Genomic DNA, 26,377 nt, shown 5'->3' on the forward strand with positions numbered 1-26,377 from the left:
CCCCTGTGACCCCTGTGACCCCCCATCTTTACCATGTGATCACTTGTTTTTTTAACCTCACTCACTCTATAAAAGTACTTTATTTTTTTTAACCATCTTGGCCTCCTGACTGCGAGCCATCGCCTATAAAGGAGTCGTACATATTTCAGCTCATCATGTAAAGATGGAGGCGGGGGGCACCCAGACGTGGGCCCCCCCTCACTGATACACTATCAGGGGTCCTTTAAAAAGTCTTGCTCTGCATCCACATCCTGTCTGCTGCAGCCGGCTCATATACAGTACAACGTCTGCGCATACATGCAAACATGCACGCTCAAGTTAAGCAGTCATGTGACACACACAGTTGCCATGTGACGCCTTTTTCTTTTTTTCTTTTACCCCCCCATCACCCCCCCCCCCCCACCCTTCTCCTCCTTTCTCCTATCTCTCTTTTTGGAGTTATGCTTATTGTGGGATGTCAGTGACTGCACTCATTACTATTATGGGATGCCGCACGGGGGTGGGGGGGCGTCTCCATGGTAACCTCGGTTGCTAAGGGAGGGGGTGGAGATGTGTGTGTGTGTATTTGGGGGGGGCATGCATGCATGCATGTAGGAATGGGGAAGAGACTGTAGGAGAGGGAGGGGGGTGAGATGACTATTATGGTCTGTACGTTGCAAGGTAACTATGCAGAGTGGGGGAGGGGTGTGTGTGTGTGTGTGTGTGGAGGAGGGGGGGGATATTATGGGATGCCTGCCCCCTGATCTCTTTGTGTGTGTGCACGCGCGCGCGGGGTGTGTGTAGTGTGCGAGGCAGAGAAAGAGGAGACGGCGTCGTGCGCACACGCTGCCACACACCAAAAAACAAAAAAACAAAAAAACACGGAAATATACGTAAATTGTATGTGTACCGTTACCTGAACACACAAAAAGAGCCTCCAAGTCAACACTCGGAGTTATTGTTGTTTTTTGTTTTTGTTTTTTTTTTTTTGCCTTGGGGGGGGAGAAAGAAAGCTGTGTGGAATCAAGTTGTGAGTATGCCAGTTTTTTTTGTTTTGTTTTATTGTGAGTGGATTTTTATTTAAGACGTCCTCGGATGCCAGTGTTGTTGTTGTTGTGTGAGAGATATTTGTTGGTTTATGTGTGTGAGAGAGAGAGAGTGTGTGTGAGCGGTTCGGTTCTTTCTCCAATCTGGAGCTGGCCGCCGGTCAAGCTCGGTTAGCACGCATGCTAATGGGACGGAAACTAACAATAGTGGCGAGATGGCATGTCATCTGAAGGCAGGGACAGAGTGAGAGAGCCCGGCTGCTCATCTGTGTCTGATGGCCGGATAAAGTTGGATGTATTGTCCCAGTGTGAGTCCATGTGGTGGCTGTTTGTGTCGCTCGGTACTTCTTTATTTCTTTCTTTTTATTTAGTGTGTGTTTGAATGATGTTAAGTGCTAAATATTCACTTCCGTTTTCTCTCTCTCTCTTTTTGTCCTTATTTCCCTGGCTGCCCCCTTTTTCCTAACTACACAACATTAAACCTCCACCTGGACGCAGAGACTGATTGACTTGGTGGGGGGGCCACAACTCTGGATTATCCCACAAAACTGTTAACTTTGTTTGGTTAGCTAAAGTGTTAGCTAACTGGATATAAAGTTTTCCCTGCCTGTCCACTATGTCTGGAAGTGAGGATGACAGAGAGGACTATGGAGCCCCGGAGGACCGGTTAATGCACGGTAAGACCGGGCTCGTTTGTTAGCTGGAAAAATTGCTAATGTTCCCCCCGGTGGGAGGCTAACGGGAGCAGATGTTTTTGACGTTCATATCAATCATGCTTCGTTAGCATGCCGCTGCTAACCGGCTAGCCGGGCGACCCTGCTAACTACCGGTTAGCCAAAGCTAGTTAGCAGCGGCGGCGGCAATTAGCAAACTTAGCTGCTTCCGCGACCGTTGATGGCCTTTTTGCTTAAAAACGACAAATTTACTCCCAGAAAAACACCACAAACACCGGAGGAGCGGCTTGTCCGTGAAGTCACGCCGACTGAGCGGCGTGTTCCCGGGGCCTAACGTTAGCCGGCTGCCGGCATTTTTTCCTTTTTTTTTTACATTTTTATTTTACGTGTCGATGACAAGATGGAGGCAGCCAGTTAGCTTGGAAGCTGCCGGGTGACGTTCAGCAGCCTTCCCCTCCTCATGGCCGGCGCCTTCGGTTTGACTGTGAGAGGAGGGGGGGCGAAAAGTACAAAATAATCATGTGCAAGGGGAAAGACACACACAGCCCACCGCCTCGGCGTGTTGTGTTCTTATAGGTAAACACAATTGGCTTTGTTTAATCGGATCTTTTTTTTTTTTTTTTTTCGGGGGGTGGCGAGCACGCGCGTCGAGCACGGAGGAAGCCTTGAGAACGAATAGTACTGCAAGTTCGATTCAAGTGCAAGAACCGGCTCTAATATTCCCTAAAAATAAAAGAAATTTAGCCTTCATATGAAGCCCGACGGTGCTCCGACACAGTGAGATGTAAACAAACAGCCATGCTCCCAATTACACCAAGAATTTTCATTAGAATACACGGATTTAATGTAAAACTCACCACAACACTGGACACGTATATACATTCAGCTGGAAGAAGGGAAAGTCCTGATTCCACACTTTAAAAATCGGGTCTGACATAGTAAATATCAAAATGTGAGTGTCATTAAAAAAATACAGTAAAAAAGTAAATATTTTTTAGATTGCGACAAACCAAGGTGATGCCTCATAATTCGCTGCTAATGTCAATCATCAGAGGACAATTTGTGTTAATATACATATTATAGATTAGTTTTTGAGGATTGACTAGCCGATCAAATCAGAAAATGTGCCTCCTCTTTAAGTTATGTGATTCAATTATTGTTTGAAGCCTTTTACTGACACAGTCTCAGCTGGTCCTGTTTGTCAGGTCTCCTGCTGCTTTTTATCCCAGCCATTTTTCCTGACATCAGGTGAAGGTGGTGACAGCCTGAACTGTGGCAGGAGAGTTAAATGATCCTTCTTAAGAGGAGCCAGAAAAGGTTGTTGGTTGTTGCAAAAGTAGGAAATGTGGCTTCCTATTAGGAATCATTCAAATATGAATAGGCCTTATGAATTAACAGTTATTGACGCTGCAGAGAAGTGCAGTCTTAAATGTAGAATCGTCCCCCATTCAGCCATTTTTGCTGAATATCAGTTTTGCACTTCATGTACTTAATTATCTCAATGTGTCTCTTTACCTGCTGAATTTGCAAATTAAAGTAAACTAACTGACCCACTGTTGAAAATTGCCAGCTTGCATTTGCTCTTCATGTTCCGTCAGGACATGTAAGTGGTTGTTGATATGCGTTACAGCTGTGTTCACCAATGCTCTGACACACCTTCACTCCTCATGGTGTTTCCTCAACATGAAATGTCGTTGCTTGGCTTCGTTCATCCAGATGACGATGAGGAGGATATCTCAGAGAATGAGACTCCAAAGGTGAAGAAGAAGAAAAAGGCCAAGAAGAGCAGAGAAAGTAAGGGCAGCAAGAGGCGGTCGCGACGAGAGGTACGTCTGTGTGTTTTCAGCTGCACCTAAAAGAAAGAATGAAAGAAGGCTGTTTGATGTTTAATGATGTTTAATGAAAAAGGAGGAAGAAGCAACTATAAGTTCAAAAGCACTTGGCTGTCACTGGAAATTTCTCCTATCATGGTAAAATTAATATAAAAAGCATAAATTCCGTTACCACTACCACGTTTTCCATACAGACATGAAAAACCCTTGCAAACACTTGTTTCAGCTGCTTTTTCATAGTAAAGTTTGCTTTCACAATCAGAAAGGTCAGGGAGTTTTGGAGTGGCTGAGAAATGCAGCTTGACATTTTTCTATAATGTGATGTTGAAAATTTATGAGTGCTTTTTGTTGAAAGTTCACATATCCATCTTTATAAGTTACCAATAGTACAACAATAGAACTGCTTTGTGCGTCACAGGTGGTATCTTTGTGTGAAGGATGAGCTTTACCATTCCAGTAGAAATACAGTTAATTTTGCAGTAATAACAATGTTGCAGTGCCTTTCCTGTTGTTTCAGATTCATTTTGGTGTCTGTTTTCTGATTTCTGTCTCCCCTCTCTTCATTTCCAGGAGATGGCCATCAGCTCCCCAGAGCCCATGGACATTGGCGGGATGGAGGAAGGGGAGGACGGCGGCCATGCCCAGCGCTCAGACAGTGAGGGCAGCGATTACACTCCTGGACGCAAGAAGAAGAAGAGGGGCAGCAGCGGAAAGGATAAAAAGAGGAGCAGTGTTGGGGCCGACAGGAGCGCCGCAAAGAAGAAAGACCCAGAGCCCGAGGAGGATGAAGACGATGATGACGACGACAGCTCGGTAAGAAATACTAAAAGTTTCTCTCATAGCACATCTGACCACTTTGAATCTTTTCAAAGTTCACTAAAGCTTGAGTTACAGTAATGTTAACTTTATTTATATGGTACTTTTGCAAACAATTTACAGGAGGAAGATAGACAGCTGACTTCACAATAAAAAGGGCGATACTGAGATAATTTCACCAAAAAATAAAACTATATAGATATAAAATATTAACATAACATGGAACAAAGGGAAAAGAGTAAAATAAGTGACTTAGAAGAGGTCCAATATTCTTGGAGTTCTATTCCACTAGGTCATAGCAAGTCAGCTTATTCCGAAGTAAATTATAAAAGAATAAAACAAAGGCTTGTTTTGGTAATTTGTGGGGGAAAATGATGGGTAAATTTCCTAAATGTTGATGATGTCGTTTGTAGTTCAGGCTACCCTGTTTTTGAAAACAAATCAGGTCCAGTTGGCATTTTAGGATTGTCATCCCATTCCAGTGAATGTACATTCATGTTTAACATGGCGTCACTGAATGGTCATGCAGAACTGTAATATGACTGTGATGTTATGTTGACATAACATTGCTTCTGCATTGGATGGTTTTATAATGTGATTGGAAATGGAAAAAAACCTCAGTTAAACCAGTGGTAGGGTTGGTTTTAAAGTACCTGTCAGACCCAACAATGCACATTCATACTGTCAGTTGCTGGCCGGGTATCACGATGCATGAATTTAGAATTGTGTCTGTAGACATTTGGCTTTCATTGAACCCTTTTTAAATTGGTTTAAAATGCGGTCTGTGTTGTTTGAAGGAGCTCCTCTTGGAAATTGACTCTGTTTGGCGTCTGATGAGCAGCCATTGACTGTGCACCTGTAATGGAGCCGGTCGCAGTTTGACAAACATGGATGTGAGATGAGAGATGGTTAAACAAAGAGCTCCGTCTGGTGGACTCGCAGCCCGGTGGCCAATAGGGGGCCTTGTAGTTAATGACACTTAGCAAGGGGGGGGGGGGTGGTTAAGTGTGTGTGCGCGGGCACGTCTGGACTGGGTGTGTAAGGCATATATGTTGTTACCATGGCAACCCCACCCAGAGCTGTTCTGCGCTCTTGACCCTCTTCTTCTTCTTCTTTTTTTTTTTTTTGTTGTTAGATAAACATATTTTGATTCGCAGGCATTTGCTGCCCTCAGTCCCGTCTGTCAGACAGAGAGACAGGAAGCAGCTCAGGTGGAAGATGAAGGACTCACAGTGCCTTCATTCAACTAAAATCAACCTCTGGGCTCCACCTGCTCATGGCCTTTTCAACATTTGAAGAAATTGTGTGGCAACAAAGCTATTGAAAATTAATACAGTCTGCAATGAATTGTGAATTTTTTCACAACAAATGATTTCAAAAAATTTAGTGTTTTGAAAGAAAATCAAATCACTGAATAATTTGGCCATATTAAAAAAAAAAAATTAAATTTTATTTTAAAACTGTAACACTTAACTGTTATGTCACAAGATGTTGAGTGTGCAGTGTAATGACAATAATAACAGTGTATTTCTTGGTAAAATAAAGCCATGAACTCTTGAGGAAGAGGCCCGTGCTGACATGCAGTGGGGACAACAAAAGTCTTTTTGAGACTTTTTGAGAGAGACAGAGTGGTCAGCCTTTGTGATGCATCTGGACTCAGCAGTACCTCTACATGAAACACTGTAGTTTGGTGTTACGCCACAGATTTGCACTGAAAATCATAGCTGGTCCATTGGCTGCTGCTGGCATCCAGAAAGAAATAAACAACTCATTGTCTTTTCAGCGTATATTGGAACATGGCAGCTCAGATTGGCTGCCCCACTCCGGTCATCTAATCAATTGATCAGATTAGTTTTGATTGCTCCCCACTGAGTTGAAATAGTCTTGAGATAACGGGGTCTGTTTGTGTTGAAGTTAAAATAAGTCACACCTTTTGGCTTCACCATTTGTCTTAGAATATTATCCAACCTTTACCTTAATTTGAAACTGAGCAAACACAATGTAATTTAACTAATAACACTCAAATCTTATCACCATACCTGCCAATAGTGAAAACCTTCAGACATTCCCACTCTGGAGGCCTTCAGCCTGCTTGAAGAAGTAAGAAGAACTTATGAAGCAATAACCAGCAGCACAGTCTGCCACATTCAGAGGCAAAGAAACCTCCACAGAAAACTGGATCTCGTCCCTCTTCGTGGGGTTGTTGTATGTAGCTGTGAAAAAATGTATTCCCAGGTTTATCAAGGGCTCTTCCAGGTTAATATCAGGGGACTCCAGGAGAATCTGCTGATGCAGCAGGAGGATGACCTGTCACGTCAAAGTTCACATTGGGGATCCAAAGATGAAACAGGTCAATGAGGAATGAAGGTCCAAACTTGTTTCTGAGTACTGAGCCAATCTGAGCAGCTGCTGCATGAAGGCTTGAAAATGGTTCCAGGTTATTGGAAAAATTTGAGGTTAATAAATCAAAGGACCCCTTTCCCCCCAGCACTGCTCAAGTTTAATGTTTGTGTTCCAGATACAATTATAATTGCTGTCAGCACATTGTGTTTGTTGTAACCAGGTGAAGGCTAAACTGACCTTTGTTACTTGTACAGTAATTAGCTGCAGAGTGATGTTACAGCTGTTGTGAAGTTGTATGAACATTTTTAAATATCTTGGTTTTTTTATTTGATGTGAAACCAAATATGACCTGGTATAATTCTGTGTTTTCACTAGTTTGTTTTTGGTTTTATTTTTGAATGAATTACGAACCAGGAAGAGGAAGAATACTCTAAAGTGTTATTTAATTGTGGTACTCACTGTCACGCTTTTTCCTGCAGGAGCCCAAGTCTTCGTCCCAGCTGCTGGATGACTGGGGCATGGAGGACATCGACCATGTGTTCACTGAGGAAGACTACCGCTCTCTGACCAACTACAAGGCCTTCAGCCAGTTTGTCAGGTAGAACCTACATGCACACAGAGCTGATGACATTCAAAAGAAATCAATTTTTTAACAGGGCTTAAAACTCAAATGTTTAATATTTTTGGTCTTCATTAATATTATTTCACCTGGAGAAAATCTCAGACTGTGTTGTCAGTCAGTTTTTAATCTACCTTTATAGAAAAAGTAAAATGCAGCAAAAATTTTGATGAACTGGCCAAAAAAAACAACTTTTAAAAGCCAAGCATCCATTTTTAATACTCTTTCCCTTCAGGCCGCTCATAGCAGCCAAGAACCCCAAGATTGCTGTGTCCAAGATGATGATGGTTCTGGGGGCAAAGTGGCGTGAGTTCAGCACAAACAACCCACTAAGAGGAGCCGCTGCTGCCAACGCTGCCCTGGCCACCGCCAACGTACCCGCCGCTGTTGATACCATGGTGGCTGAGGTTGCCCCAGGTGCTGCTGCGCCTCCGGCCCCAGCAGAGCCTCAGCAGCCGCCTGCACCGCCGCTACGCAAGGCCAAGACCAAGGAAGGCAAAGGTATGACAGGAAGTGGGAAGTTAGAAGATTGTTGAAAAGCACCCGCCTCATGGCCACTGGAGGTCTTTTCTTATCTAGTTGAATATGCAAGTGACCTCTGCATTTCTTGTTTTGTTCTGTAGGTCCGAACGCACGCAAGAAGTCCAAACCTGCACCCAAACCGCAAGAGAAGAAGAATAATGCCAAAACCAAGAAAGTGGCTCCTCTGAAAATCAAACTGGGAGGTTTCAACAAGAGGAAACGCTCATCAGTACGAAACATTTCCCCTTTCTGCTTCTTGTTTGTGCCTTCATACACTGAAGTAATGCAAAGGTGTTTTTAACTATTTTTGTGTGTCCTCAGAGCGAGGAGGACGAGCCCGACGTGGACAGCGACTTTGAGGATGGCAGCATGAACAGCGTCTCCGTCTCAGAGGGCTCAAACAGCCGCAGCAGCCGCAGCAAAAAGAAGCCGTCCAAGAGCAAACCCAAGAAAAAGAAAGGTACGTCTGCGTGTCATCATCCTCCTCCTTCCTCCTCTTAATACTGCTGGCCTCACAGTTGTGGTACCTGATGGTGCTGAAACTTGCTCCACCCGCATCGCCAACAGATTGAAAATTTCAGGTGAAGCTCACAGGAGCATGAAGTGAGTGAAGTCTGAAATGTCGGACAACAAGTACGAGTACACACACAAACATGCACATTAGTCACTGCCTCTGAGTCAGCATTTGGTATATTTAGAAGATGGACATCTTTGCTCACTGACGCACAATCCTTTAGACTGAAGGTTGTTTTTTTTTTTTTTACCCCCCTTCCCCCCTTTTAATTTTTAAGTAGTGGGGGGGGGGGGGGCTCTGTTCCCCCTAAATTAAAATTGTGCATGCAGTGATGGGAACTGCACGAATCAGTTATACTCAAGTTGATGTGTTCTTCTTTTATCTGCTGTTGTGTTTTCCGGGGACAGAGCCTTCAGGGGAAAAAATGACTCACTGAGTGGGATCTGAAACAACAAACACACAACAGTGTTGTAAAAGCAGCGTCTGGAGCACAGCATCGACATATCACATACTGCAAGTCTGTTTTGACGCCATTTGCTAAAAGTGTGTTTTGTTTGCACCCCATCCCCCGCCCTCGTTTATCAGAAGCAGAGGATGGTGACGGTTATGAGACGGACCACCAGGACTACTGCGAGGTCTGCCAGCAGGGAGGAGAGATCATCCTGTGTGACACCTGCCCCAGAGCGTACCACATGGTCTGCCTGGACCCTGACATGGAGAAGGCACCCGAGGGCACCTGGAGCTGCCCACACTGTGTAAGCAAAATGTTTATAGGCCAATCCCCCACCATTACAGGCTGCTGGGTTCAGTTAATAACACTTCCCAAACATCAACTGCCAAGTTCTGATCTTTGTCCACAAGTCCAGTTTCTGCTCAGAAGCACCACAATACAATAAAAACACAACGCCAACAAACACAGTACCGTTTCACTGGAATCATTTTTGTCTGAAATGACTCAGCATGTTTAGGTCAAAGCAGCTGTTTTAGTCTTTCATTGTGCTGAGCTACTTCCTTTTTCTATTTGTGTTGCCTTGATTCTGATTTTTGAAACCGGTTTGTTTAGCCATGATGAACCAAAAGTTGACCAAATTGATGTGAAATAAAATGGAAATTGTATTATGGCCAGGTACAGTATCCAAATCACAGGAGTTGCAGTTTTTCTTTTGAGGGTAAAATGAGTCACAACATTGTTGTGCATTGGCATCTCTGTGTGTTGTTGTAACATAAAAATCATCTTACAAATCATCTTCAGGCATGAGAGAAAATGTTGGGAATTAAATGTAAAATGTCGTAACCACTAAAATCGTATCAGCCACAACATCCATTGTAGTTTGAGAACGAGGAAATATAATTCCTGTTCTCTCCCCAATCCCAGGAGAAGGAGGGCATCCAGTGGGAGGCCAGGGAGGAAGGCTCAGAGGGCGAGGAAGACAACGGCGACGCTGGAGAGATGGAGGAGGATGACCACCACATGGAGTTCTGCAGAGTCTGTAAAGATGGAGGAGAGCTGCTCTGCTGCGACTCTTGCCCCTCATCATATCACATCCACTGCCTCAACCCGCCACTCCCCGAGATCCCCAACGGAGAGTGGATCTGCCCCCGCTGCACGGTGAGTCTGCGGGGGAAAGCCAGGTTCAGGCTGTAGCACTAATCTGGTTTCAGTCTGAGGCCCAGTGTGGACCAGTGTTAGCAGTGACCTTTAGGTCCAGGACTCGTGTTCAGACTAAGGTCTCAGGATGCACGGCAGAAAATGAGCATTTTCAAATTATTTTCAAATCTATCAGTTTAATTCATGTTTGTCTCATCATGAAAGGGTTTTAGCTTATATTAGCCTTCAACTTTTACAATACATGCAACTGCCCCGCAGTTAAACTGACTCTTCTGCGTAGAAAATACAATGATCACAGCGTGGGAGATCAAATAAGCCACAAACAGTAACTTTTGTTTTTGCTGTTCCAGTGTCCACCTATGAAGGGGAAGGTCCAGAAGATCCTGACATGGAGATGGGGAGACCCGCCTCCTCCCACACCAGTCCCTCGCCCCCCAGATCTCCCTGCAGACGCCCCCGACCCCGCCCCGCTGGCAGGGCGGCCAGAGAGGGAGTTCTTCGCCAAATGGTCCAACATGTCATACTGGCACTGCTCCTGGGTCACAGAGCTGCAGGTGAGTTTGTGGACTGAACAGAAATCCACATCAGAGGCTATTTGTGCAAAAATGCTGAAAATCCTTTCTTTCTGTTGTCCAGCTGGAGCTCCACTGTCAGGTGATGTTCAGGAACTACCAGAGGAAGAACGACATGGACGAGCCACCACCCATCGACTTTGGTGACGGAGAGGAGGACAAGAGCGTGAAGAGGAAAAACAAGGACCCCATGTACGCACAGCTGGAGGAGAAGTACCTCCGCTTTGGTATCAAGATGGAGTGGCTGATGATCCACCGCATCCTTAACCACAGGTGAGTGCACTCAAACAGCAGACTCACACAACGGCGTACCTTTCCTCGTCAGTGCCCCGCTCTCCACCATCATCAACTTACTGTCACAAGACTTTTGGACTGAGTGGAGAAAGTGAACCAGACAATCTTATTTTGGTGTTTTATTCAAGTAATTAATATGCTTCTAATTAATTTAATGTATTTACTGAAAAGGCCATAACTTGGCACTGGTGGCTGTTTTAAGTTTCACATCATTTGTGAATTAGAGCTACATGATAAAGATAAAAAACAGGATCCTAACTAACATTCTCCCCTTCTGTGTTTTCAGTGTGGACAGGAAGAATAATGTTCACTACCTGATCAAGTGGAGGGAGCTGCCATACGACCAGGCCACCTGGGAGGCAGAGGACATGGACATACCTGATTTCGACACCTACAAGTTGCAGTACTGGAACCACAGGTGAGACTCAGTCCGAGCATCTTGTCTCAAACTGAAGTGTCCATGCAGCTTCACAGAACAAATGTTTTCCCATCTGTTTGTGCCCCAGAGAGCTGATGATGGGAGATGAAGGGAGACCTGGCAAGAAGATCAAGATGAAAGGAAGAGTAAAACGACCAGATAGACCTCCAGAAAACCCCGTCATAGATGTAAGTCCACCACATAGAGGGCTAGCTGTCAGCTGATCCAAAGAGGTCCAAAGTGGCTGGGATCAGTCCTGCTTCTCTGATCTCAGTGAGGAGAAGTGGGTCTGAGCTTACCTTAGTGATAGAGACACATAGGCCATAAGATATTTAGAGCATTAGGGGCTTTTTCCTTTTTCCAAGTCCATCCTTGTTTCTGTTCCCAGCCGACCATAAAATTTGAGCGCCAGCCGGAGTACCTGGACAGCACGGGCGGGACGTTGCACCCCTACCAGCTGGAGGGGTTGAATTGGCTCCGGTTCTCCTGGGCTCAGGGTACGGACACCATCCTGGCTGACGAGATGGGTCTGGGAAAGACGGTCCAGACTGCTGTTTTCCTCTACTCGCTGTACAAAGAGGTAGGTGCTTGTTGGACTGGAATACAACCCAAACACGGACTGGTTTCTTGGTCAGACTGGGTATAATGTTCTCAAAAGCTATAAATTAACACAAGTCTAGTTTCTCTTTTCTATGCAAAAGTAGTAATTGGCGACAGTCATCAGTGGAACACGGCACAGCGGAGAAATGTTCACCCTCCCTGAATTTGTCTGTGGTATGTTCCACAGTTGTCCTGGAAAGTGCTTGAATTTAAGCTGTAAGACACTGTGGGGTTCCTGTGCTGTTAATGAGCTCAACTCTTTAAGCTGAACTCGGGTTTGATTTGAAGTTTCAGCCAGATTAATATTCGGTATCAAACCCATCGGCTGCCAGACGCTGAAGCTGTTTATAAATTGCTGTCATCCTATTGGCCAGAGGCCATCCGGCCATTTTGTGCAAGTCAGGTGAAATCTGACGACATCAAGTTGGATCCCAAACAGTAAACGCACTGATCACATGTATGACTGCTGCCACCTAAAGGTGGGAGGCCAGAATACACTTCCTGTCACAGCAGCAAGCTGTGGTTTGTCGTCTGGTTTGCTTTCACTCTGAATTCATCAGTTTCTCTGTCGCTTGTTTGTTTTACACTCTGGATTTAAATGTAATGATGTTTCAGACCTGACATGTTGAATTACAAATGACATCATTCATTAAGACTATGCAAATCCTTTGTGTTCAAGGAAAGATGGATTGAAAACAAGTCAGTTGATCAATTAGTGGATTGACCATCAACCAAGTTATTTTTCACAACATAAACAAAGATTTAGTGATTCTGACCTTTTAATATTTCATTTTAAATGAAATATTGTCACTGTGATGTGGAAACGCATGCTAATGTGTAACACATCAGCGAATTAGTAATGACAGTTTGTCATCCTGCAAATGGACTGAATGTGTTGATGACTCCTACAAACACGTGCTCATCGTTGTGTACGGCACGTCAGGCTCACTTCCTGTTTCCACCTCCAGGGCCACTCCAAGGGACCGTTCCTCGTCAGTGCCCCGCTCTCCACCATCATCAACTGGGAGCGAGAGTTTGAGATGTGGGCGCCCGACATGTACGTGGTGACTTACGTTGGCGACAAAGACAGCAGAGCCGTCATCAGAGAGAACGAGTTCTCCTTTGAGGATAACGCCATCCGAGGAGGGAAGAAGGCGTCCAGGATGAAGGTTAGAGGAGAAGGTGGCAAAGGGATACAGGGATGCTGGATAATCAGGTTTCAACTTTCCCAAATCCTTTCTGTGTGGTTTTCCTCCAACAGAAAGACTCGTCAATCAAGTTCCATGTCCTGCTGACGTCCTACGAGCTGATCACCATCGACATGGCCATCCTGGGCTCCATCGACTGGGCCTGTCTGGTAGTGGACGAGGCCCACAGGCTGAAGAACAACCAGTCCAAGGTACAGAGACACTCATCAACAAATGGCACAAGGTCATTTAGTGTCTGTTTTGGATCTTCCTCTGTAGATGTAGGCTCTAAGTCGTAGATGTTGGTTCAGCTGAGGTCAAAGAGTCTGAACTGTTTGTTTCCTCTGCTTCAGTTTTTCCGGGTGTTGAACAACTACCCTCTACAGCACAAACTGCTGCTGACAGGAACCCCCCTGCAGAACAACCTGGAGGAGCTTTTCCACCTGCTTAACTTCCTCACACCGGAGAGGTTCAGGTAGGCTTCAGATCTTTCACTACATCAAGGAATTCTGCAAGTTTCATCCTTTAAAGTGTGTGAGCTACTAGAGATGTAGTTCATGGAAGGTGGGGGTGCTGAGACATCATGGAGCAATAAAAGCTCTGAAGACAATCAGATTTTTGGATCACTGTTGATCTATTTGTTCACACTGGCTGACTGAGTCTCTCTCTGTTGGCAGTAACCTTGAGGGCTTCCTGGAAGAGTTTGCTGACATTGCCAAGGAGGACCAGATCAAGAAGCTGCACGACATGTTGGGTCCACACATGCTCAGGAGACTGAAGGCGGACGTTTTCAAGCACATGCCCTCCAAGACTGAGCTCATTGTCAGAGTTGAGCTCAGCCCCATGCAGAAGTGAGTGAGGGGATTGGAGGGCTCGAACACTGACGGACATCAGAACTATTTATATTGAATTTCTCTGATTTCCTCTGTTTGCAGGAAATACTACAAATTCATTCTGACGAAAAACTTTGAGGCCCTGAACACCAAAGGAGGAGGAAACCAGGTTTCTCTGCTCAACGTCGTCATGGACCTCAAGAAATGCTGCAACCACCCCTACCTCTTCCCTGGGGCCGCCATGGTACGACCCCATCATCAGCCTGACGGGATCTGTTGTGTAGACTAGATTTTGACTGGATTTAAGAAAATCCACTAAACCGGTAACATCTGATGTGGTCGCTCGTAACAGGAAGCTCCCAAGATGCCTAACGGGATGTACGAAGGACAAGCTCTGACAAAGTCTTCTGGGAAACTGATGTTGCTGCAGAAGATGATGAGGAAGCTTAAGGAGGGAGGACACAGGGTGCTCATCTTCTCTCAGGTTTGAAATCATCTTTTATTCATTTAAATCTTCTGCTTCTCGCTGCCGGATTAAAAATATTTGACTGACTCCGTCCGTGTAAAGAAGAAACTACTTTTTAGTACTTCCTTAAGAAACACTGCCAAAAATGCCATCATCCTTTTTCCGACTAACCAACTTCTCCTGGGTTTTGGCTGCAGATGACCAAGATGCTGGACCTGCTGGAGGACTTCCTGGAGAATGAGGGCTACAAGTACGAGAGGATTGACGGAGGAATCACCGGAGGAATGAGACAGGAAGCCATCGACCGCTTCAACGGTGAGTCTGGGAGCACAAAATGACTCTGCCCAAATGAAATACCAGAATTAATGAATTAATCAACCTCAGAAGTCTGACCTTGATCTGTTGTTTCCAATAATGTTGTAGAAATGTCTAAATGGGTCAATTCTCCTTCCTCTCAGCTCCCGGTGCTCAGCAGTTTGCTTTCCTTCTGTCAACGAGGGCTGGAGGTCTGGGCATCAACTTGGCCACCGCCGACACCGTCATCATCTACGACTCCGACTGGAACCCTCACAACGACATCCAGGTACAGGATGAGTCCCGCTTCTCTGGCTTTCTGTTGCATCTTTTCTTTAAATTATTATCATTTAATGTCTTCCTCTTCCTCGATGACAGGCCTTCAGCAGAGCTCATCGTATCGGTCAGAACAAGAAGGTGATGATTTACCGCTTTGTCACCAAGGCCTCGGTGGAGGAAAGGATCACTCAGGTAAACTTATTCAGACCCGAGGAGTCTTCTTAGAAACAGAAAAAATGAGACAATAAACCTGTAACTTCTGTTGTAAATGGAAAATCAGACTATAAAGGTTGTTTTTAAACATTTAGGTAAACCTTACTGACACATAATGGCCACATGTTCATCTCATCTGCTTTTAAAGGGTTAAACTTTAAAGATATTTTTATTTATTTATTTTTACATCTGGTTTTACTGAAAGTAAAACCCTCAAGACAAACAAACAGCTCTGCAGCATCTGATCCTCCAGACAACAAGACGTTCTGTGTTGCCTCCAGGTTGCCAAGAAGAAGATGATGCTGACTCACCTGGTGGTGAGACCTGGTCTTGGATCAAAGACCGGTTCCATGTCCAAACAGGAACTGGACGACATCCTGAAATTTGGAACAGAGGAGCTGTTCAAGGACGAGGGAGAAGGTGAGCTTGAGTGAAAGGATTTGCTGCGGGGGGGGGGGGGGGGGACAGCAACATAAGATGTTTCTAACTGATGTGTTGCCGTATTTAGGGGAGAACAAAGAGGAGGACAGCAGCATCATCCACTACGACGACAAAGCCATCGACCGCCTGCTGGACAGAAACCAGGACGCCACGGATGACACGGAGCTGCAAAGCATGAACGAGTACCTGAGCTCCTTCAAGGTGGCTCAGTATGTGGTCAAAGACGAGGAGGAGGAGGTGAGCCTGCAGCTGCCATCACACAGAGGAGGTGTGTGGTCATCGGTATCCGATCTAACCTTCTTCTTCTCCCTCTGCGTCGTGTCCGTCACTCAGGAGGAGGAGGTGCAGCGGGAGATCATCAAACAGGAAGAGAGTGTGGACCCGGACTACTGGGAGAAGCTGCTGCGCCACCATTACGAGCAGCAGCAGGAGGATTTGGCCCGAAATCTGGGAAAAGGCAAACGTATCCGCAAACAGGTCAACTACAACGACGGCTCGCAGGAAGACAGAGGTGAGAGATTAAAGTGTTTAACTCTACTTTTACTTCAACACAAGTTATTTAATCTGAAGCATTTATGAATTTTAAGGACATAAACATAAAATCAAATGAAGCAGTTTTAATGAAATGGGATTTTATAATTTTTTTTTTCCCTTATTATCCTACAGCTGACTGGCAGGATGACCAATCTGATGGCCAATCAGATTACTCGGTGGCATCTGAGGAGGGAGATGAGGACTTTGACGAGCGAACAGAAGGTTTAAAGAAGTTTTTTTTTAAGAATTACATGCAAGTTGCGGTTTAAAAAAAAAAAAAAAACGCATCCGGTTTTGTTTAGAAGTTTTAACCCTTACTGACCGTTGAGACAGCAGGAAAATACCCTAAAATCATTCTCCTAGCCTGAAATTCAACGACTTGACCCAAAGTGACCCAAAAGTGATTTTTTTTTTTTTTTTGGTACAGGTGTCCAATCAGGGTCACCTTTTCAGAAGGGTTTTAGCTCGGTGGTGGTTTTAGGGAGTCTTGAAACTGTGAAACTCTACAGGCCATGTCAGCGTGGGGTTTCTATGGGGCAGAGATTATAGTGTTCAAGTGGGAGGGGGGCTGGTTACTGTCACCTGTCATGATAGTCAGTGTCAAGGCCATTTCAGTGATTGAGACTATGGCAGCCAGGCTCACTGCACAAGAGGCCCTTGATCAGTTCTCTTCCAAAATGAGAAGCTGACAGCAACGTGGAGGGGGATGTGTCAGAGCAGGAAGATAATGTGGAGGGAAGCTCTGATCACAGCCTGTCTGATGGAGAGGAGCAGACAGCCATGGAGACATGTATGTCCAAAAACAATTCTGCCTCTTGGATTTCAATTCCACACCGAACTGCAGGCAGGATGTCAGCGGAAAATGTCCTTAGAATGACACCAGGACCCACAAGACTGGACACTTCCCATTCATCTGACATTTTGTCCACCTTCCAACTCCATTGAAATGACAAACAGAAGGGACTAGAAGGTGTAGTGAAGAATGGAGGACCATCGATGTGACTGACCTGATTGCTTACTTGGGACTTCTAATACTGGCGGGTGTGTGCAGGTCTTGAGGTGAGGCTGCTTCTAGCCTGTGGAACTCTAAATATTTCGAGCCACCCTAACCCTGGAAATGTTCTGTGCCGTATCGGCAATGCTCAGAACCGCACGGCCTGCCACTGACAAATTGGCAGCAATCAGGCATGTCTGGGACAAGTGGGTGGAACAACTGCCTCATATAGAATCCTGGTCCTGAGGTCACAGTGGACAAAAGACTGGTTCCATTCAGAGGTAAGAACTGTTTTATCGTGAAACTAATACTGCTTCACATCTGATTCCATCATTCCCGTTTGTAGTTTCTTATGGACTTCCATAGATAAGAGAAATTGTTTCCTCTGGGGGAAAAAAAAAAAACAAAACATCAAATTGACAAAGTAAATAGTGTTCAACAAATTTGAATATTAACAGAACAGAAAGGTGAATGGTTTCCTCTTTTTGGGTTTTCACAGGTCGCTGTCCTTTCCATCAGTACATGCCAAGCAAGCCTGGAAAGTATGGAATTATGTTCTTGGCTGCCTGTGACGAACATTCCAGTTATGTGGAATATACAAGTATACACTGGGAAGCCATCTGGGGAAGCTCCAGAGAAAAAGCAAGGCATCGGTGTTGTGTTAGAGATGACAGAAGGCCTAAGAGGACTTAATGTGACGTGCTTGGTCAGGCACTTATGGAGAAGCTCACAATGGTTGGCACCATGAGGCGGAACAAACCTGAGCTGCCGCCCACTTTGATTGGAACAAGTGGGAGAGAGGCCTTTTCTTCCACTGAGGACACCACGGTTGTCTATTATTTGCAAAAGAAGAACGAGAATGTAAACCTCATGAGCACATTACATAAGACTGCAGAGGTGAGTGCTCGGGAGGACAGAAAAGCAGCCATCATTCTTGACTGTAAAGTCAACAGAGGAGTGGATAACCTGGACATTGTAACAGGCACATACAGCTGCAGGAGGAGGACCGCCTCGTGCAGTTCTACAATATCATTGTAGAAGCTGAACTCTGCAGGAGGAACTGGAGGAACTTGGAAAGGCTCTTGTTACTCCTTGCATTGAAAAGTGGTAGCAGCTTCAGCAGCACCGGTTAGGGCTGTGCAGCAGTCTGAGCCTGGCCCTGATCAAGTCACACAAGGGGACAGAAAAGACAGAGGAGCAGCTTCATGCCTGCTGCAGATGTGGGAAACACAAGTTTCCACTGCTTTGAACGCTGAGACTTTTTATGCTGTTTAGTGTTTACTTTATTATTTCCGGTTTGAAAGGTTTAAAAAAAAAAGTAATTTGATGATGAAACTAAAACATCAGGCTTCATCTGCTTGTTTCTCTCTGCAGCGAACTCCCGAAGGCCGAACAGGAAGGGCCTGAGGAACGACAAAGACAAACCACTGCCCCCCCTGCTGGCCAGGGTGGGAGGCAACATAGAGGTGAGTGGATACGTTCTCCAGTTGGGAACGTGTGGAATAAATCTGGAGTCTGAAGTTCCCTCCTGCTGTTTTCCAGGTGTTGGGATTCAACTCCCGGCAGAGGAAGGCGTTCCTGAATGCAGTGATGCGTTATGGGATGCCTCCTCAGGACGCCTTCACCACCCAGTGGCTGGTCCGAGACCTGCGGGGGAAATCTGAGAAGGAGTTCAAGTAAGAAACACCTGAGAACAGATTTCCGTCCTCAAAGCTACAGACTTTTATTTTGAAATCATTATTCCCGCATCCCTGTACAGTTCCTGTTTTTGTTTTGTATCTTTTCCTGATAATCTGATGAACTCGCTCTCCCTCAGGGCCTATGTTTCTCTGTTCATGCGTCACCTCTGTGAACCCGGAGCCGACGGCGCCGAGACCTTCGCAGATGGCGTCCCTCGGGAAGGGTTGTCACGGCAACACGTCCTCACACGTATCGGCGTCATGTCCCTCATTCGCAAGAAGGTAACGGATTCCTCCGCTGGAATCATTTACTGATTAATGAATCAGTTGACTGACAGGATGTTAATTGTCAGCTGATTGTTGAGATTTAAAGATGAAGAGAAAATCTAGTTTGAGTTGACTGACGATCATCATCATCATGCTCATCTCTGCGTTTTTCAGGTGCAGGAGTTTGAGCACGTGAACGGTCAGTGGTCGATGCCGTGGATGGCTGAGCTGGAGGAGAACAAGAGAGCCGCCGCTCAGCCCGACTCCCCCGGGAAAACCCCGTCCATCGGAACCCCCGCCGACACACAACCCAACACTCCTGCCCCGGGTAACACACACATACACTTTCAATTTCTGTGGCACTCCAGATGGCTTACTGTAAATAAAATGATTGAATCTGCTTTTGCAGTTGACGACTCTTTGAAGAACGAGGAGGCGGCGAAGGACGGCGACAAGGAGGTGAAGAAAGAGGGCGATGCAGAGAAGAACGGGAAGGCTGCCAACGAGGTAGTGCCACAAGGCACCTTTTCAGTAAATTCAAAGTAGAGAGGAGTCGATGTGTCACAGAGTCCGCTCCATCTCCACCAGGTGATCGCCATCCCAGACAGTGACGACAGTAGTCCGGCGGCGGAGCAGGAGAAGAACGGCGAGGAGCCGATGGACACGGACAAACCCAGCAATGGAGAGGCTGAGGCCGCCAGAGAGAAGGAGGGAGAGAAGAAGAGTCTGGAGCGAGGAGAGGAGACCAAGTCGACTCCAGAGACAAAGATGGAGGGGTCAGAGGTCAAACCTGAGGACTCTGAGGTCAAAGGTGAAACCTTTTCTGCTTCCTTTTGTGTCACAATAAGAAAGTTAGTTACTTCAACACACTTTTATAAACAAACAGAATCTGGTTTCATGTCAGAAAACAGAATGAGCAAACGTAGATTCTCTTTCCGTCTCCATTAAATTTTCAACAAAAACTATTTTCTTCAGCTTTCTGAGACTTTATTTGGTAAAAAGAACTGAATCTGATGTTGGTTCTTTATTTCTTACTTCACCAGAAGAAAAAGAAGAAAACACAGAAAAGATGGACAGCACTCCTGCCGACGAGAAGAAAGGTACTGAAGCCTCGTCACGTTTGTTCTCCTCACGTTGTTCAGTCGCTGACTGTGTCTCATCTGGTGCCGCAGATCTGAAGGAGGAGAAGGAGTCGCCGAAGGTGGAGGAGGCCACCAAACTGCAGAATGGAGACGGCGCCAGGGAGAGCACAGCGTCAACAGGAGCCGCTGCTGCTGCTGCTGCTGCTGCCGCCGCCGCCGGCGGGGAGGAGAAGAAGAAGGCGAAGACCAGGTTCATGTTTAACATCGCTGATGGAGGATTCACAGGTACACACAGTAACACACAACACACACAAAAACAATAACACACATTTCATCACTGACCTCTTCCCCTCTCTTCCAGAGCTTCACTCTCTCTGGCAGAACGAGGAGCGTGCTGCCACGGTTACCAAGAAAACCAATGAGATCTGGCACCGTCGCCATGACTACTGGCTGCTGGCCGGCATCATACAGTATCCTTTTAACGTTTGTTGTTGAGCTGACCTGCAGTAACCTTTGACCCCTGCCAGTGATACATGGATCTGTTTTGCCCTTGACCACGCCCCCTCTCAGACACGGCTACGCCCGCTGGCAGGACATCCAGAACGACGTGAAGTTCGCCATCCTCAACGAGCCTTTTAAAGGAGAGATGAACAGAGGGAACTTCCTGGAGATCAAGAACAAGTTCCTCGCCAGGCGGTTCAAGGTACGATTCAACGCACTGACGCGCCGTGACCTTTCTGACAATGTCTGTTCGAAACAAATAACCACCGCTGCTGGTCGCCCTCCTCCAGCTGTTAGAGCAGGCGCTGGTAATCGAGGAGCAGCTGCGTCGCGCCGCCTACCTCAACATGTCGGAGGACCCCTCCCACCCCTCCATGGCGCTCAACACCCGCTTCAGCGAAGTGGAGTGTCTGGCCGAGTCCCACCAACACCTCAGCAAAGAGTCCATGTCTGGGAACAAGCCGGCCAACGCCGTCCTGCACAAAGGTAAAGATGGCGGCGCTTCAGACGCCAAGTGTAGTTCAACTGTCGCAGCCACCTGTGATGTCATAGACGACTTCATCACAGCAGAAAGTGTGAATAAAATCTAAACAAGCCACGCCCCTTCCTGTAACTGTGTCTGTCCCTCCCTCTCTCACTCTGTCAGTGCTGAAACAGCTGGAGGAGCTGCTCAGTGACATGAAGGCAGATGTCACCCGCCTCCCAGCAACCATCGCTCGGATACCACCGGTTGCCGTGCGACTCCAGATGTCGGAGAGGAACATCCTCAGCCGGCTGGCGAGCCGAGGACCGGAGACACAAACACAGGCACAGACACAACAGGTAACACAACGCAAACACACATACAGAGTAATCACAGCTCAGACTCAGTGACGTAACGTTTTATTGATTGAGATTTTAGTGGTAAAAGGTCAAAGGTTACATGACCTCAAGACTTCAAACAGCAACTTTGATAAAATTTCACGCAAATATTTTCTACGAAGTGACCAGAGACGAAAATTTATTCAAACAGCAAGTTAAACTTTGACGAGAGCTGAAACAGAAACACAAACGCGTTAGCGTCCGATTTGCTGAAACCAGGATCTGCCTCTGTGACCTCTGACCTTTCTGTTTGTCCCTCAGATGTCGCAGCAGTAGACGGAGACTCGGCTCTTTACCTCAAACCACCCCCTGCCTCACCTCGACATTCCTGATTGGTGCACAGCAAAATGACGGAGGGACAGCGCGCCTAAGCTTGAAGCCACGCCCAGTTCCCTTCCTCAGCCCCGCCCCCTAAACAGACTTGAGTTTTTCTGGAGGATCGAATCCCTTTCCCACGTTTGCGGCTGTGGACAGAAAAGCTATTTTATTTTTATTTTTTCCTCCATTTTTTTTTTTTTTGTTCCTATTTCTGTATTAATATTATTGATATAATGTTATTATGATGGTTTTTTTGGGACCTAAATAAAAAAACAAAACAAAACAAAAATCAATCTGACAGAATTGGCGTTTTGTTCTAACACAGATTTCTGTGTTTTCTCATCCAAATAAATCAGCTGTTCAGGCAGAGAAACACCTGGCAGCACCGACTGAGTTCACGGTTCGATTTCTCTCTTGGGGCCGTCAGCTGTTGGTCCTTTTTACAGGAATCACATTCAAGCAGGTTCAGAACCAAGAAACGTTTTCACATCCAAACCACGAGACCACGAGACGACGAGAACAAAAACAGGAAGTGGTGCAGCATCGTAGATGTCACAGTGAGCGAGGACGAGGTCGGGACGGACGGACAGCGTGGACCAGCAGGGGCAGCGTTCCTCACGGTCCAGGACCAGAATCCACCGACCCAGGTTTCTACCCAGCTGCCCAGAGAGGACGTTTCAGCTCCACTCCCTCCAACTACCTCAGTGCACGTCTACGTCCGTACTGTAAATCAAACGCACCCTTTCCTGTGACTAACTTTGATTTGATGGCTCTTGGGGGCCCTCTGGTGGTTACAGGGGCCTCAGAGGGACAAACCTGGGTCGGTGGATTTTATCTGCAGCAGTAATCAAAATAAAGTTTTTATCTATAATTTTACTGTCCTGACGGTAAACTCCACCCGTCTGGGGCTCCCAGAGAAGAAAACAAACAGCTCCCACCGGGAGAAGGAGACGTGACAGACCATGCATGGAGGAAGGCATCAGTGAGGAAGAGGAGGATGAGGAGCGCTGAGAAGAGTTCGGATTTGGCTCGGTGGCGCCGGCGCAGACTCGACCTCTGACCTTTGAGCGTCCCTGAAGACCCGCTCAGTAGAAGTAGTACACTGAGGAAGAGGACAGAAACCACGCAGGTGAATTCCATCTGTGTTTCATGATATTTCATTTGAATTCAAAAACAAGAATCGTTCTTTTTTTGCTCTAAAACAAAAGCAGCTGTGGAGGTTTTCTTCAGTGATAAATGTGAAGATGAAGACGACACTTACTGAAAACGACTCCAACACAGATGACACCGATGACGGCCATGATGATCATCATCTGGAGGAAAAACAAAATGATGGCATCATCTCATTAGTGCAGTTAAATATAATAAACTTTTTCTTTTATGTCGTTATCGTCTTTCTCTAAATTTTGCAATGAGAATGTAGATTTTTTAGTACGACAACTTGTGTGTTTACACTTTGACAGTTACACAACACCAACAGCATCCATTTTATGTGTGTGTCCTTCATGAATCCACACAAACAGTGTCAGACAGAAAGTCACCTCTGATGGGCTGAGCGAGAGAGATTAACACAGACAAGGAGAGAGAGGAGCCTGATGTTAGTGGATCAGTGTGTGTTACGTCACAGATCACATCTGGCTCTCTAATCCCAACCGTCTAAAATAATCCAGATTTAAATTGTTTTTTTTTTTTTTCCTTCCTGTTTCATCCGCAGCTCCCGATTGGACGAAACAAACCTCTGCTCTGTCTGACCAGGAGTGGGCGGGGCCTGACGACCTCTCACCAACACAAAGCTACTCCTATTGGACAGTTCTACTTTTAGAAACTGCTGACCGCCTGATTGTCTGATTAAGCAGGTGCACAGGTGACTGTTGCATGATGGGAAAAGACCCACCCACCTTGCAGTTCTTCCACCAGTACTTGTTCTTGAGTTTGGCGGCGCTGCTCTCGAACTGCGAGGCGCCGGCCTGCAGGGCGTCGGCTCGGTCATCCAGCTCTGACAGCTTCTGGTCCCGCTCCAGGACTTTGTCCACGTTCACACGCATGATGTCCACCACCTGAGGGACACAACCAGGGGTCAGAGGTCACAGGGAACGTTTTATTTCTGCCTCGTTAGGCCGTCAGCATCTTTTTCCATTTTAACCTCCGTTACTTCTGTTTTCTTCATATTTAGTATCACTAACGTTTGTTCGGTTCTCACCTCGTCCACCTGAGCCTGCGTTTGCTGCAGCCGCCTGTTGCTGGTCAGGTTGGGGGGCGGGGCCCCGGGGGCCCCCTCGCCCTCGGGGGCTCCTGGAGTTCCTGCTGCGTCCGGAGTCGACCTGCAGAATAAAAGCAGGAAGTTCAGCTTTTTCCAGGTAACAGCAGAAGACGTGAGCCGCAGCTGCAACACATTAACAACAAATAGTTTTTATCATTTTTATTCGTAAGATTTATTTTTTATCACTTTAAAATGTTACTGATTCTGATTTTACTACTTAAAGTTTATTTCATTAGCTGAATTTAATTATTTTTTTTACCTGTTTTCAAATATTTGACTTTAGTTGTAAGACAGTTTCTGCCATTTTTACTTAATTACATCATCTACAAATATATTCTGGTACAAATAATTATGTGCTTTAAGTCAATTAAAGTTTGCTGGATTTTTATTAGTCCAGTATATTTCTACATTGAAATGAATCATTATACTTTGACAGTAAAACGTTTTGATTTGGATCGAAGTAAAATGTTGAATGGAGGACTGATGTCTTCTTTTATGTGCAACAGGATTTCTACTGTTGCTGCAATTTTTACTTCATTGAAATGAGAAAAAGTAGATGTGATATTAATGTACTGATAAAATACTGCTGCTCCTATTTCTGTTTTCATTTCTGCTACTGATATAAAAAATACATTCAATATTTAATAGCACTTTCAGCTTTGCCTATAACAGAATCTGTTCAAATTGTAATTTTGTCTTCTACTTTATTTGCATCACAGATTTTCAGCTGCAGCTTCATATTTTGTTGTGTTTGTGACGTTGTTGCGTTTCCTCCAGTCAAACCTCTGAGTACTTTGACTTCATGAAACAAAGTGACGAGAATGAATAATAAAAGCTGAAGTCTGATTCAGTCACAGAAACATGACTCATCTGACGTCGGCCTCCGTCCAAATAATCAAACTGTTGGAGCTCAGCAGTTTAGGAGACAATCAGAAAAACACAACAACGTTACAAACATTTGACTTCTCCTACACAAACACAAACACACACAGTCAGTGTGTTTTATCGATGTGCTGCAGCAGAGAGATTAGAGCCGACATTTCAACAGTCAGAGCTGGATTTGACTGATGGAGATAAACATGCACGCAATAATACCCCACCCCTCCCCCCACCGGGGCAAATAAATCAAAGGAGATATCGCCCCGTTTGGGACTTTGTGTCTTTAAAGTGCAGACTCACTGCAGCCCAACAAAGTGTGTGTCTGTGTGAGGTGAAGAGGCAGAAACAGTGCTGATGGAGAGTTGTGTAGGTGAGTCATGATCATATTTCTGCAGACCAACAGCAGCAACGCACACTTTTCACACAACGACCACAAGTTCACTCTGACAAATAAAAGGAATGAAAATGAAGGAAAGGAAGGAAAGATGGACTAACTATCAGGAGTTCGGATTCAGAGGAAACTGCTTTTTTTTTTTTATTAAAGATGCTTTTTTGGAGCCGACTGATTTCAGTTGAATTATTGAGGGAAAAAAACATTTAGAATAAATGCAGAGGTTTGTAAATAATGAAAAATGAATCAAGTACTCACATCTCAGCAGCCGGTGATGGAGATAATCTGAGTCTGAGGGAGAGGGAGGGAGGGAGAGATTATAAAGAGGGAGAGCGAGCGAGAGAGAGAGAGAGAGAGACGGGGGGAGTCAGTTGAATATAAATGGAGGATGACTCCTGTATTCTTCACTGAGCTGCAAAAAAATTACATTTGAAGCTGCTGCAGCTTTAATAAACACACACACACTTCTTTTATAGTCAATAATGAATAAACTCACCCACAGGTGATCCATCAGTCGACCTTCAGCTTCACTCACTGACCAAGGCTAGAGACTGAGAAAACTTTTACTGAGCTAATGAACCTGGAAGGAGGAGGGACATTTTCCCATAGCCTTCAACAGCCAGGAGAGTCGCCCCCTGATGGTCAGTAGATAGAATGCAGATTAAAGTCTAAAACGTCACTGACAATAATCTATAATTAATATTAGAAAGATAATTGATGGAATATTTCATCTTTAAAACAAAACATTTTAAATCACTGAGCTTTTTCCTGAATGAATAAATCCGATTGAAAACTCAGTGGAGTTTTCTATCATGGATAGAAGATTAATAATTAGACATCAGTTTTATCAAAGCGTACCTAATAAACTGGTCACTGACAGTCCAGTTCACTGTCATTACAGATTCATGTTGTGGCGCTAATTTGAATTATTTGATATAGTTAATATTTATAAAACATAATCTGATGTTTAATGTTATATTTTATACGACTTCAGAGGTTTTAATGTATAAAATAAAAAAAACATAACTTAAAGGAGCCGGAGAAACAAACCAGACGAATG

General features: G+C 45.4%; 2 protein-coding genes across 2 annotated transcripts; one reads left to right on the forward strand and one right to left on the reverse strand.

The window, feature by feature from the left end:
- Window positions 1-1,212: 1,212 nt before the first annotated feature.
- On the forward strand, window positions 1,213-22,015 carry chd4a (chromodomain helicase DNA binding protein 4a). The gene is made up of 41 exons (XM_029513628.1): window positions 1,213-1,366; window positions 1,524-1,702; window positions 3,416-3,525; window positions 4,102-4,344; window positions 7,170-7,288; window positions 7,545-7,810; window positions 7,933-8,060; window positions 8,153-8,291; window positions 8,931-9,100; window positions 9,721-9,954; window positions 10,305-10,508; window positions 10,591-10,799; window positions 11,107-11,238; window positions 11,327-11,426; window positions 11,627-11,818; window positions 12,807-13,007; window positions 13,100-13,237; window positions 13,379-13,500; window positions 13,703-13,876; window positions 13,961-14,102; window positions 14,211-14,342; window positions 14,522-14,639; window positions 14,783-14,907; window positions 14,997-15,089; window positions 15,392-15,530; window positions 15,619-15,788; window positions 15,885-16,062; window positions 16,218-16,307; window positions 18,454-18,545; window positions 18,622-18,755; window positions 18,896-19,040; window positions 19,200-19,353; window positions 19,435-19,532; window positions 19,614-19,836; window positions 20,069-20,125; window positions 20,198-20,392; window positions 20,469-20,577; window positions 20,678-20,810; window positions 20,899-21,094; window positions 21,255-21,430; window positions 21,731-22,015. The coding sequence occupies exons 2-41, from the start codon at window positions 1,642-1,644 to the stop codon at window positions 21,743-21,745; spliced, it is 5,856 nt and encodes a 1,951-aa protein (XP_029369488.1). The 5' UTR covers window positions 1,213-1,366; window positions 1,524-1,641; the 3' UTR covers window positions 21,746-22,015.
- Window positions 21,406-25,852, reverse strand: LOC115050672 (vesicle-associated membrane protein 2-like). Its single transcript, XM_029513629.1, has 6 exons — window positions 25,814-25,852; window positions 25,576-25,608; window positions 23,988-24,108; window positions 23,686-23,844; window positions 23,049-23,100; window positions 21,406-22,889 (listed from the first exon to the last, which is right to left on the reverse strand). Coding segments are annotated over exons 2-6 (351 nt in total). The 5' UTR covers window positions 25,578-25,608; window positions 25,814-25,852; the 3' UTR covers window positions 21,406-22,872.
- Between the last annotated feature and the right edge of the window lie 525 nt (window positions 25,853-26,377).

The sequence above is a fragment of the Echeneis naucrates genome, chromosome 11 (genome assembly GCF_900963305.1).
Source record: "Echeneis naucrates chromosome 11, fEcheNa1.1, whole genome shotgun sequence".
NCBI lineage: Eukaryota > Metazoa > Chordata > Actinopteri > Carangiformes > Echeneidae > Echeneis > Echeneis naucrates.

What these genes read in the sequence shown, in the direction of transcription:
- LOC115050672 (XM_029513629.1), bottom strand. An exon ending in CGCAGGCTCAGGTGGACGAG is followed by an intron (nt 23,845 to 23,987) that starts GTGAGAACCGAA and finishes TGTGTCCCTCAG; the next exon opens with GTGGTGGACATCATGCGTGT. An exon ending in ACTGGTGGAAGAACTGCAAG is followed by an intron (nt 23,101 to 23,685) that starts GTGGGTGGGTCT and finishes TTTTTCCTCCAG; the next exon opens with ATGATGATCATCATGGCCGT.
- chd4a (XM_029513628.1), top strand. Translation starts at nt 1,642, where the DNA reads ATGTCTGGAAGTGAGGATGACAGAGAGGACTATGGAGCCCCGGAGGAC. An exon ending in CACCGCATCCTTAACCACAG is followed by an intron (nt 10,800 to 11,106) that starts GTGAGTGCACTC and finishes CTGTGTTTTCAG; the next exon opens with TGTGGACAGGAAGAATAATG. An exon ending in GGGTGCTCATCTTCTCTCAG is followed by an intron (nt 14,343 to 14,521) that starts GTTTGAAATCAT and finishes TTTTGGCTGCAG; the next exon opens with ATGACCAAGATGCTGGACCT.